The sequence below is a fragment of the Dermacentor silvarum genome, chromosome 3 (assembly GCF_013339745.2).
Source record: "Dermacentor silvarum isolate Dsil-2018 chromosome 3, BIME_Dsil_1.4, whole genome shotgun sequence".
Taxonomy (NCBI): Eukaryota; Metazoa; Arthropoda; class Arachnida; order Ixodida; family Ixodidae; genus Dermacentor; species Dermacentor silvarum.
Genome location: NC_051156.1, coordinates 10,667,856 through 10,681,019, shown reverse-complemented (window position 1 = coordinate 10,681,019; position 13,164 = coordinate 10,667,856). Strand labels below are relative to the sequence as shown.

At 51.2% G+C, this 13,164-nt stretch overlaps 1 protein-coding gene across 1 annotated transcript in view; it reads right to left on the bottom strand.

The window, feature by feature from the left end:
• The window catches only part of LOC119445317 (venom metalloproteinase antarease-like TpachMP_B), a 141,005-nt gene extending 128,431 nt beyond the window's left edge, over nucleotides 1-12,574 (bottom strand). Inside the window, exons 1-2 of the mRNA XM_037709631.2 lie at nucleotides 12,508-12,574; nucleotides 9,795-9,925 (exon numbers count right to left, since the gene is read on the bottom strand). Of these exons, the coding sequence (XP_037565559.2) occupies nucleotides 9,795-9,925; nucleotides 12,508-12,567 (191 nt within the window). The 5' untranslated portion in view covers nucleotides 12,568-12,574. The remainder of the gene's footprint in view (nucleotides 1-9,794; nucleotides 9,926-12,507) is intronic.
• Between the last annotated feature and the right edge of the window lie 590 nt (nucleotides 12,575-13,164).

Sequence of the window (13,164 nt, the reverse complement as noted above, 5' to 3'; positions counted from 1 at the left end):
GGGTCCACCAAGACTTCACTGACGTATTTCCGTCACGGAAATACGTCACACGAACATACACGAACATAATACAAAGAAAGAAACCAGAAGAAAAAGTTCCACAAACATGCAAAATTTGGAAATCGAACCCACGACCTCTCGGTCCGCGACGATAGATCGCCGAGCGTTTAACCCGTTGCGCCACAAACGCATTTGCAGAGAGCTACACAGACGCGCCTTATATATCTAACACTCCTCCGTGTACCCGCGCTCTTGCTCGGGGCGGTGCCGCCGCCTACGAGCAGAAAAGAGAAGTACTGCATTATGACACTAACGCGCACCGACAGTGAACGCTTCGGTGGTCTCAGCACTTCGACGCCTCGATGCCAGCATTCGAAGGGACGCTGGCATCAAGAAGCACTACCAACGCGTTCTCGCAGAAGCACTACTAGGTGGCGTTCACCGTACTCAGCACAGCGGAGCGTGGCCTCCGCAATTAGCTCTGAAAATGTTTCTGAAGTTGATCGCGGAGGCTGCAATTACGACGTGCTGTACGCGCTGATTTGACTCGGTGACGATTCAGTTACGTGCTTTGTATTGCGCGTTGTATTAGTGTGTCAGTTACGTGCTTCGTCTTTCGCATTGTGCTAGCGTGTGCAGCGTAGTGCAGCTTCCATATGCACGACGGTTGCTCATGGTCATCGACGTTGGTAGTCGTGATGGAGGAGACGTGCCACCAGGCGTCAGCGTGGGTGCATCAACGCCTAAGGGCGCTTTAGCCACAAAACACCAATAGACATTATATATCAATGTGCAATAAACATTACACTACTTCTGTGAAGACACGTTTCACTTTCGTGTTCTATACCGATTCCTATATAAAAGGGATCAACCACATTTTTTTGATATGCGTTGTATTTTGCCTAAGGGCAAGCTTTCGAAAAAAAAAAGTTGTCGCAGTTTCACCTGAAAGGCGAAGCATCATTTTCGATAGCAAATTTGTAGAAAGCTATACGGAGTAATGATATTAGCTTTATCAGCTGTATAAACTTGGACATGCAGCAGCACCGGCAACACGCAGAACTGTTGTCGACGCCGTCGGCGTTTTGCCCGCGTTCGTTCAAAATGCGTGCGGCGTTGGTGACTGTTGCCGGAGCCTCTGATATAAATAGGCACTTGGTGCCGCAGCTAAACGTCGCCTCCCTTCCCTCCCCCTCCCCCCCCTCCCCCATGGTCTCTCGCGCGTCGGAAGAAGGCGCGTTTGCTCTACATATATGGTGATTGTAAAGGAGGAAAGAGACGCCTACTTCTGCAGCCCTTCAGCGAGCACGGCGCAGAACGCGCGTTTGTTCTCCGCCGTGCGTTCACTCACCGTGAAAGCGCGCGCCCCTCGCGCCCTTTCTCTCGCACATACAGCGTTCGGCGCGCGCGGCGCCGCGATTTCATCTCCATTGAAGTCATACGGAACCTCACGGCGACGGCGACGGCGACGACGACGGCGACGCCGACGGCAGAAATCTGCTTTTGAGTGTCCATATAATTGCTATCGCAATAATAAAAAAAATCGCAGTTGATGCGCGTGATCGTGAAAAGACCGCTTTTATTACTCCGGTCGGCATCTACGAGTTCAAGGTGCTTCCTTTTGGGTTATGCTCAGCGCCAGGTACTTTTCAAAGAATGATGGACACGGTTCTCTCTGGGCTGAAATGGCGATCGTGTCTCGTTTACCTCGATGACGTGGTGGTCTTTTAGGACACGTTTGAACAGCACATCCAGCGCCTTCAGACAGTTCTTCAGGCAATTCGAACAGCTGGACTTTCTTTCAAACCCGAGAAATGTCATTTTGGGTACGAATAACTGACGTTTCTAGGTCACGTTGTGAGCCATGCCGTCATCCGCCCAGACCCCGAGAAAACGAGCGCCGTCGCCGCATTTCCCGTGCCAACAAATAAACGCGATCTACGCCGATTTCTGGGGCTCTGTGCGTACTACTGACGCGTCAAAAATTTTTCTAAAATGGCTGAACCCCTCAACCACCTTACGAAGGAAGGCATCCCGTTTGTTTAGGGTCAGGATCAGCGCCTTGCATTCGATACACTCCGAAATCTTCTCCAGGCGCCACCTGTACTCGGTCACTTTGACGAGAACGCTGACACGGAGTTGCACACAGACGCTAGCAACGTCGGTCTTGGAGCAGTCTTGGTTCAGTGGCAAAATGACGTAGAGCGTGTGATTGCCTATGCGAGTCAAACGCTATCCATTGCTGAGAAAAAGTTGTCGCAGTTTCACCTGAAAGGCGAAGCATCAATTGCGATAGCAAATTTGTAGAGAGCTATACGGAGTAATGATATTAGCTTTATCAGTTGTATAAACTTGGACATGCAGCAGCACCGGCAACACGCAGAACTGTTGTCGACGCCGTCGGCGTTTTGCCCGCGTTCGCTCAAAATGCGTGCGGCGTTGGTGACTAATGCCGGAGCCTCTGATATAAATAGGCACTTGGTGCCGCAGCTAAACGTAGCCTCCCTTCCCTCCCCAACCCCCCCCCCCCACGGCCTCTCGCGCGTCGGAAGAAGGCGCGTTTGCTCTACATATATGGTGATTGTAAAGGAGGAAAGAGACGCCTACTTCTGCAGCCCTTAAGGGAGCACGGCGCAGAACGCGCGTTTGTTCCGCCGAGCGTTCACTCCCCGTGAAAGCGCGTGCCCCTCGCGCCCTTTCACTCGCACATACAGCGTTCGGCGCGCGGCGACGATTTCATCTCCATTGACGTCATACGGAACCTCACGGTGACGGCGACGGCGACGCCGACGGCAGAAATCTGCTTTTGAGTGTCCATATAATTGCTATCGCAATAAAAACTACTCTGTCACAGAAAAAGAATGCTTAGCCGTTGTCTGGGCCATAACAAAGTTTCGGCCATACTTGTACGGTCGCCCATTCAGAGTAGATAGCGACCACCATTCGCTTTGCTGGCTCGCGAATCTCAAAGATCCCTCAGGTCGCCTGGCTGCAAGGTCGCCTGGCTGGAGCGTTCGACTGCAAGAATTTGACGACACCATCGTTCACAAGTCAGGACGCAAACACACCGACGCTGACTGTCTCTCACGTGCACCAGTCGGAAGTGCCCCCCCCCCCTAACCTTGAAGAGGACGACACTTTTCTTTCTGCCGTATCAACAACAGACATGGCTCAACTTGACTTGGAGCTCAGCCCTCTGATTGACTATCTGGAAGGGCGCCCGTCAAGTCTTCCTTGAAGTTTCCCACGCTCGCTAGTCTGCTTTTGTTTCTGGGATGGCGTCCTTTATAAGAACTTTGACTGTACGCAAGCTACATACCTGCTAGTTGCGCCGATCTCGCTTCGTGGCGATATTTTACGTGCCTGTCCCGACGAACCATCGTCCGGACACCTAGGATACACACGCACGTTGGAATGAATTCGCCGCTCTTACTACTTGCCACCTCTCGCAAAGACTGCGAAGCAGTATACGTTCGCATATGTCGCGACTGCCAACGACGTAAGACTCCACCTGTACGACCAGCAGGACTGCTACAACCAATAGCAATATCGCAGATGACATTTCATGAGATTGGTATGGACTTGCTGGGATCATTCCCCACGTCTTCGTCCGGCAATCGCTGGAAAGTGGTCGCTAACTATTACCTAACACTGTACTGCGAAACAAAGGCCATGGCCACTGGATAAAAAAAGTTGTCGCAGTTTCACCTGAAATGCGAAGCATCAATTGCGATAGCAAATTTGTAGAGAGCTATACCGAGTAATGATACTAGCTTTATCAGCTGTATAAACTTGGACATGCAGCAGCACAGGCAACACGAAGAACTGTTGTCGACGCCGTCGGCGTTTTGCCCGCGTTCGCTCAAAATGCGTGCGGCGTTGGTGACTGTTGCCGGAGCCTCTGATATAAATAGGCACTTGGTGCCGCAGCTAAACGTCGTCTCCCTTCCCTCCCCCTCCCCCCCCCTCCCCCACGGCCTCTCGCGCGTCGGAAGAAGGCGCGTTTGCTCTACATATATGGTGATTGTAAAGGAGGAAAGAGATGCCTACTTCTGCAGCCCTTAAGCGAGCATGGCGCAGAACGCTGCGCCGTGCTCCCTATTGGCAGCAGAAATAAGCGTCACTTTCTTCTTCAATAAAATCACTACTACATGGCGCAGAACGCGCGTTTGTTCTCCGCCGTGCGTTCACTCCCCGTGAAAGCGCGTGCCCCTCGCGCCCTTTCACTCGCACATACAGCGTTCGGCGCACGGCGACGATTTCATCTCCATTGACGTCATACGGAACCTCACGGCGACGGCGACGGCGATGCCGACGGCAGAAATCTGCTTTTGGGTGTCCATATAATTGCTATCGCAATAAAACAGGTGCGGCCTGTTGCGTCGCGCCGAAACGGCGTCTCGGGTCTAGTTCTCCACGCGCCCGCTCTGGCGCCACTGCTCGGATACAGCCGTTCACGGAGAAGCGCTTCCATAGCCGCGTTGGTACGCGGGACAGTGACTCTAATGAGACCGTAAATAACGCATTTTATAGTTGCACATTACAGGTTGAATGTTGAAGTCGTTATTATAAGTGCCCATTGCTTCACATATGTGAAAAGTGCGCCCTAGGAGTGCCAATCTTTTGTAGAGTGGGTCTCAATGCTCTCCATGAAATCTGCCCGCTCGACTCACCTGAAAAAAAAGAAGTGCTCTATTACGAATAATCGGGAGTGGATTTACGTGTTTCATCAAGACGAAGCAGTCAGTGATGCAGGCACTGAGGAGGGTGGTTTTTTTTACGCTCTGCTCATCTTGTATTTTGCCCGTGTTTCTGATGGGCATGTCTCTCCCAACAGCTCCACTCGCCCCCGCGCTTGGCATAAAACTCACCTTGTTAACGCTCTCGTGCTACCTTCTTCCCCCAAGAAAAAAAGTGTTGGCTACGTGCCTGACGTTAAGTCACGAATTCGAAACCACACATGAATGTACATGAGCGTGTGGAAAATTTATAACTGTATGGGTAGGTGACATAAGTGCGAAATGATTCGACGAACACCTTAACACATTTACTGCAACTTTATTGTACATAACGAAGAGCTTATTCACAGGCGGAAAACCTTCCTTGACAGAAGATTATGCGACAGCGTCAAAACTCGCTCTACAGTTGCATTTGCATTCCCAGCCCAATTCGCTATAGGAGGCCTCAGCAAGGTTTTAAAGAATACTTTGAAAAGCTCCTCAGTGTGGGCGTGGTCATTTCATTCACATATGAATTGTCCACAGTGAGTGAGATGTGGAAGCAAGGCTGACGTCAGACGGTGGCACAACTTGCTGCTTTTTCTGATGTCGTCTGCCTTCATGACGCGTTGAACAAAGGTGCAGGTAAACATACCAGCGAGCTGTCGCTTGGCTCCCACTTGCTTCCTTTTTCTGACGGCCCTTGGCGAGAAAATTCTTCATGCTTCCGACGCTGTAGATCGCAGGGTAATTCGTGGTACTTCACAGTAGCGTCTCTTCTCGCGTTCGAGTTGCACAGCGGCACACAACAGCTTCGCGGCATTACACACTAGAAAAAAACCGTCTGCCACACACGCGCACTCCAACAACCGTAGTGAAGCACAGAAAACTTAGGCAAGCTGCTCACACACACGATCACGCAAAAAAGCACACGAGAATGCGCACGAAAGAGCCACCAACACGGATAAATCCTGCGCAAACCACATTGTAGCACGAACTGGCGTCTCGCTTGTATACTGTAGCAGTGGCGCCCTCACTAAAAACAAATTTGTAGAGAGCTATACGGAGTAATGATATTAGCTTTATCAGCTGTATAAACTGGACATGCAGCAGCACCGGCAACACGCAGAACTGTTGTCGACGCCGTCGGCGTTTTGCCCGCGTTCGGTCAAAATGCGTGCGGCGTTGGGGACTGTTGCCGGAGGCTCTGATATAAATAGGCACTTGGTGCCGCAGCTAAACGTCGCCTCCCTTCCCTCCCCCCTCCCCCCCTCCCCCACGGCCTCTCGCGCATCGGAAGAAGGCTCGTTTGCTCTACATATATGGTGATTGTAAAGGAGGAAAGAGACGCCTACTTCTGCAGCCCTTAAGGAAGCACGGCGCAGAACGCGCGTTTGTTCTCCGCCGTGCGTTCACTCCTCGTGAAAGAGCGCGTCCCTCGCGCCCTTTCACTCGCACATACAGCGTTCGGCGGCTCGCGGCCACGATTTCATCTCCATTGACGTCATACGGAACCTCACGGCGACGGCGACGGCGACGCCGACGGCAGAAATCTGCTTTTGAGTGTCCATATAATTGCTATCGCAATAAAACAGCGGCCGCAACTGTCAACTTTGCCGAGCGCGCTCGCCCATTGACGGCGACGCGACGCAGCAGGCCGCACCTGTTTTTTATCCAGCGGCCGTGCAACCGCACTCCCAAAAGGTACCGCAGCAGACCATCGCCCATTTTTTGCCAAACGTCGCCACTGGTTGCGCCGTCCGTTACATCGTTCTCTACGTCACACCCAAGCGCGCGCGCCATTAGTAACGCCGTTAGTGACGTCGTTTTCTGCGTAATACCTGCTCTGTCCGCAACGCCGGCTCCTCGACTCGCCGTTGTCGCATGCGTTCGATATATGGAGTTACCTCGGCGTCGTGGTTAGCAGAATCCGCCCTCCATTGGCACTTGCGTTCCACTTCGCGATTTCAACGTGGACGTTTCGTTGCAGCCGAAGCGAAAGTGCCGCTCGAGACACTCCCGCCGAAAGCGGCCGTTGGCCCCGGCGAAGGCGTTCCCGGCATTTCCACGTTGACGCTGCTCGGCCCGCAACGCCACCTCATCGGCTCGCCGTTGTCGCATGCGTTCGATATCTCGAGTTACCTCGGTGTCGTGGTTAGCAGCATTCGCCCTCCATTGGCACTTGCGTTCCACTTCGCGATTTCAACGTGGACGTTTCCTTGCAGCCGAAGCCAAAGTGCCGCTCGAGACACTCCCGCCGAAAGCGGCCGTTGGCCCCGGCGAAGGCGTTCCCGGCATTGCCACGTTGACGCTGCTCGGCCCGCAACGCCACCTCATCGGCTCGCCGTTGTCGCATGCGCTCGATATCTCGAGTTACCTCGGTGTCGTGGTTAGCAGCATTCGCCCTCCATTGGCACTTGCGTTCCACTTCGCGATTTCAACGTGGACGTTTCCTTGCAGCCGAAGCCAAAGTGCCGCTCGAGACACTCCGCCGAAAGCGGCCGTTGGCCCGGCGAAGGCGTTCCCGGCATTTCCACGTTGACGCTGCTCGGCCCGCAACGCCACCTCATCGGCTCGCCGTTGTCGCATGCGTTCGATATCTTGAGTTACCTCGGTGTCGTGGTTAGCAGAATTCGCCCTCCATTGGCACTTGCGTTCCACTTCGCGATTTCAACGTGGACGTTTCCTTGGAGCCGAAGCCAAAGTGCCGCTCGAGACACTCCCGCCGAAAGCGGCCGTTGGCCCCGGCGAAGGCGTTCCCGGCATTTCCACGTTGACGCTGCTCGGCCCGCAACACCACCTCATCGGCTCGCCGTTGTCGCATGCGTTCGATATCTCGAGTTACCTCGGCGTCGTGGTTAGCAGCATTCGCCCTCCATTGGCACTTGTGTTCCACTAAGCGATTTCAACGTGGACGTTTCCTTGCAGCCGAAGCCAAAGTGCCGCTCGAGACACTCCCGCCGAAAGCGGCCGTTGGCCCCGGCGAAGGCGTTCCCGGCATTGCCACGTTGACGCTGCTCGGCCCGCAACGCCACCTCATCGGCTCGCCGTTGTCGCATGCGTTCGATATCTCGAGTTACCTCGGTGTCGTGGTTAGCAGCATTCACCCTCCATTGGCACTTGCGTTCCACTTCGCGATTTGAACGTGGACGTTTCCTTGCAGCCGAAGCCAAAGTGCCGCTCGAGACACTCCCGCCGAAAGCGGCCGTTGGCCCCGGCGAAGGCGTTCCCGGCATTTCCACGTTGACGCTGCTCGGCCCGCAACGCCACCTCATCGGCTCGCCGTTGTCGCATGCGTTCGATATCTCGAGTTACCTCGGTGTCGTGGTTAGCAGCATTCGCCCTCCATTGGCACTTGCGTTCCACTTCGCGATTTCAACGTGGACGTTTCCTTGCAGCCGAAGCCAAAGTGCCGCTCGAGACACTCCCGCCGAAAGCGGCCGTTGGCCCCGGCGAAGGCGTTCCCGGCATTTCCACGTTGACGCTGCTCGGCCCGCAACGCCACCTCATCGGCTCGCCGTTGTCGCATGCGTTCGATATCTCGAGTTACCTCGGCGTCGTGGTTAGCAGCATTCGCCCTCCATTGGCACTTGTGTTCCACTTCGCGATTTCAACGTGGACGTTTCGTTGCAGCCGAAGCCAAAGTGCCGCTCGAGACACTCCCGCCGAAAGCGGCCGTTTGCCCCGGCGAAGGCGTTCCCGGCATTTCCACGTTGACGCTGCTCGGCCCGCAACGCCACCTCATCGGCTCGCCGTTGTCGCATGCGTTCGATATCTGAGTTACCTCGGTGTCGTGGTTAGCAGCATTCGCCTCCATTGGCACTTGCGTTCCACTTCGCGATTTCAACGTGGACGTTTCCTTGCAGCCGAAGCCAAAGTGCCGCTCGAGACACTCCCGCCGAAAGCGGCCGTTGCCCCGGCGAAGGCTTCCCGGCATTTCCACGTTGACGCTGCTCGGCCCGCAACGCCACCTCATCGGCTCGCCGTTGTCGCATGCGTTCGATACCTCGAGTTAGCTCGTCGTCGTGGTTAGCAGCATCCGCCCGCCATTGGCGTTGCTTTTCACTAGAAATAGGGAGCCTACATGCAAACGGTGCTTGCATCTAGGCTTCCTCACTAGAAACACAAACTTGTAATCAATAATTGAGAAACTCTTCAATACAGCGTCGGGACTAACCCACTGCTAAACACCGGGGCCACACGCTTCAACTTCGCAGGTTAACTATCAGTACAGAGTGCTTGAGCGGTGTTTTTTTTTTCGTTTCGCCTAGCCATATACAGCTTTTGTTGTAAAAGCCACAGGAATGCCTAAATCCTCAAGCACAAAGATCAGACAAATCCATATAATTCTGTGACGTTGCGTAGCCAGTTAGCGTTGGATTAGCCTGTGGAGCCTCGTCGCCTACGGATTGCGGTTTCAACGTGCGCCATCAGTGCATCGCCTACTGCTTCGCTGAAGGGCACAGAAAGGCAACGACGTCGCCGGGCGAATCTCGCTTCGCTCCGGCGAGTGGCACGTCAGCGTGAAGCAGAATGCCTTGGCGCGTTCGCGGCGCATGATGGGAATTCTGTCACTGGCATTCCTGTAGCTGAGCACGTCGCAGCTCGACTGACTGCCGTAGCCAGTACGGAGCCGGGCCAGAATGTTCGCACCTTCGCCGAAGTCACTAACAGGGCCGCGCGCCAGTCAAACCTGCAACACGGTACCCGGCCCGCAAATCGTGCGCCTATCGCTGTAGTGGACCGTGAGTTCACGTAGCAAACATGCAACAGCTTCTCTGAAGACACGTTTCACTTTTGTGTTCTACCGATTCCTATGAAAGAGTGATCCACCTTAATTTTTTTGGACTGCACGTAATGAGCACATGATTCAAGCATCATTCATGCTTCAGTGAGAGTACAAACTTTTGAGCTGGGGGCACGTTAGTGGAAGTTTTGTGAAAAGAGCGAATAAACTGCAGTAGAATTGCTTGTCTATTTGCTGCATAACAAAGCAGGCAGCATTGTAAAGCTCATAAAGAATCGCGTTAGGTTTAGTAATTATTCGGGTACTGTCCATCAAAATTCCTTACTTACCCTGTGATTAGGTAAACCATGTCTGCAAAAACCATTGTTATGTCGTTCCACGAATGATGAGATAGCCGTATTAGTGTCTCATTGCCAATAAGTTTGTCAGAATTGTAGAGGCTTACATAAGATTCGTTCATCTAGAAGCACAATTAGTGCCAGAAAGAAAGAACAAAGACTACAGATTTGAGAGATTTGCAGAATGATATCATGATTTTAAACGCTGCTTCTTTCTTGCATTAGGAATTTCAAATGGTTGTGATTAAACCAAACACTTCCTAATGTTGCTGGAATGCGACAACCGTTTGCAACATTGCCCACATATAACACTTTCGAGAAGTTCACTAAGGAATTTTACACCGAGGCCGTACTTCATCCATACACTTCAATGGGGAACTCCGGCAATTCTTGTAGGTCAACGATTCCGACTGAAATTTGCTGAGGGCGTTCTTCTGGAAGCTTCCGCCACTTCGTGTGAACGCCAGGCTTGAGAATTGCCGCAGATTTTTTACAAAATAATTTCCTTCATTCCCTCGAAACACCCGTCGTACCGCTCCTCAGCTACTGGCCCACTGCGTTATGACATAAAAGGAGGTATACGCAGAGCATGCTGGGAATGAAGGGCAGACCACAGGGCCGAGGAATGAGCAGGTGATAGTGAGCGAGTGTTTGGCTTGACAAGTAGCTGTCGCGAAACGTCACGTTCTGTGCGGCGTTTATACCCTATATATACGTACATACGTGTGCACCCCTATATATACGAACGTAGGTGTTTTCCTGACTCGTTATTTAACTTCTGAGGTGCACTGTTTTCCTCGTATCCACTAATGGTCAGCAAGCAGAGGCCCCTTCGATATAGCGGCGAAACAACCTCCTGGTTCAGCTGCCAATGACGACGTGCTCCACATGCTATTGCGGGTATGCGAAGCGCTTTCCCGACAAGGGGTAAGAGACCTAAACTAGCAAGCAGAACGTTTAAAATCAGTCGTTAGGGCTACCCTTGGTCTTCATGTTGCAGCGCTATATGTTACGCACGGGTCGAATGCGAACCATTCGTGGCTGTTGAACTCGTCGGAATTGTGGCTGTCACTGTTCGACAAATCCGAAGAGTTGGTGCAGCTGACGCTGTCACCCGAAGGCCCGGCGCGGTCACGAATCAGCTGAGCGTATGCTACTCGCCGGTTTCGTTCACCCCGTGGACGAGACCGGCATGCCTTGCACGCCTTCCCCGCTATGCGCCTTTTATGACATCACTTGGCTAGGCTGCTCGGTGGGGTTCCGGTTTTGTTTTTGCGCTTTCTTGCTTACTTAAAATTACTTTTGAATTTGCGGAACAATTCTTCTATCAGACGCCTGACGGTGGGGGGTCTCAGGAACTTAAATATTCCATCCCATTGACATCGTCAAAAAATCGCCGGAGTTGCTCTTTAAGATTCGAATGCACTTTTGTCATGCAAGCTAGCATGCGAAATCACTATAATGTTTCCCCCATATTCAACACATTCGCTCTCGATGCCTGTCATTGTTCTCCCAGGACGGCGAGTTGAATTTTGCACGGCTTGTAAACAGCCTTATAACGCCTCCAGCAGCCGGAGTGCATAATATACTGCAAACGTTGAAATTCACTCATACACTTGGAAGTTTGCCTACACAAGTTATGTATTTACTTTGCATTGTGCTTACCTAATAGAAACTGAATGCTATATATAGAATTTGTTGAGGCAAAAGAAAAACTACGAGTCTCGTGGCACGCACAAACATTTGCAGAAATTGAGAGTTCAGTTATGATTTGCAAGAATAAAAAATGAGCGAGAAAAGGTATAGTCTTGCGATGTTTCACCCTTACCATGCACAAGCTTAGTACCAAATACAGATTTGGTGTGACGTAGTGTGCTCTTGGGATATTGTAATACATTTCTGATAACCGCCGTAGAACGCTTTCCAGCATTTGCTGAAGGAATGTTTAGAAACGGCTTAATAACTCCCGGTCTTAAAGCTTTGCGCATGAATCACGCATGAAACGCCCCATACTCTTCTAAAATTATAACTTTAAGGCACATAAACGTACTCAGGACATTGGCCAAACTTCTTGTGCGGCACGAAAATTGTGCTTCTAAAACTGTGAAACGCTTCTAGAGGTTGTTTTCTAAAAAAAAGACTGCAATTAATCTACGCTCCTTAAACTTACAATGGATGTCAACTATAAATATAAAATTGCTGCCATCTTTGGTTATCTTAGGTCAGCGGGTAAACTTTGTAAGGGTCGCGAGATTGAATCCCGGCAACGGCGGCCGCATTTCGATGGGGGCGAAATGCCGAAACACCCGTGTACTTAGATTTAGGTGCACGTTAAAGAACCCCAGCTGGTCCAAATTTCCGGAGTCCCCCATTACGGCGTGCCTCATAATCAGATCGTGGTTTTGGCACGTAAAACCCCATGATTCAATGAATTTTTAAAAACTTTGTAAGCAATTCATATAAAACCTCTAAGTAATCAAGAAAATAGCGCTTTTAAATTTTCTTTAAGCCCCTAGATGGGTCAAACAGTCCAAACTTTTCCTACACACCTCTCCGTAAAATGCTCTACGATCCATTTAAGTATGAACTCCGCAAATCACTTGGTTATCCCAAGACACCTTGAAAACCCATATATACAGTCTTTGAGTGCTTAGAGTCGCACTAATAGTTTCACAGTACAACCAATACTTCGGAATATACTTACTATAAAAGAGCCTTGAATTGCTATGATGGATATGAAGCCAGGTGGGCGAAGCTGTTGCATTCTTAGGCTCACCTAAAAGATATAGTTGTGATAAAATTGCGAGGTTGCTATGGATAAACCAATAAAGTGAGTGAGTGCAGACACATGGGAAGAGCTTAACCACTCATGAAATGTAAAAGCGTACCTAGGTGAACATTCTGGTCATAAGCCTGAGATAGTGTCAGGCGCATTTACGCATTTCGTATTTGCTTTTTCATCGTATTATCGCTCTTATCAAGTTATTGCTCGCAGCGTGACGTGTATCATCATATTGATTTCGTGCCACGAAAAGTAGACGATGCATCACATGGCCACGAGTGAGCGGCGTACCGCGCGGACCGCCAATTTCTTGGCCAATTCATACTCACGGTCGGTATTCATACTCACAGTATTACCCACAGTCAAGTCTTGCACAAAGTTTCTATAGGACAAACTTTCCTTAGGCAACAAAACACCGAGCGATCGGTTATTTTTTATTTGCTGTTCAGTTGGTTCACATGGCTGCACGTGCAGTTGACGTTCAATGTTTGCTACTTTTGTTGCATCATTTACTATTTTAGCGAATATTATATTTGTGTATTAAGTGCATTTTGAGCTGGTGTCAATACTAGACTGGTG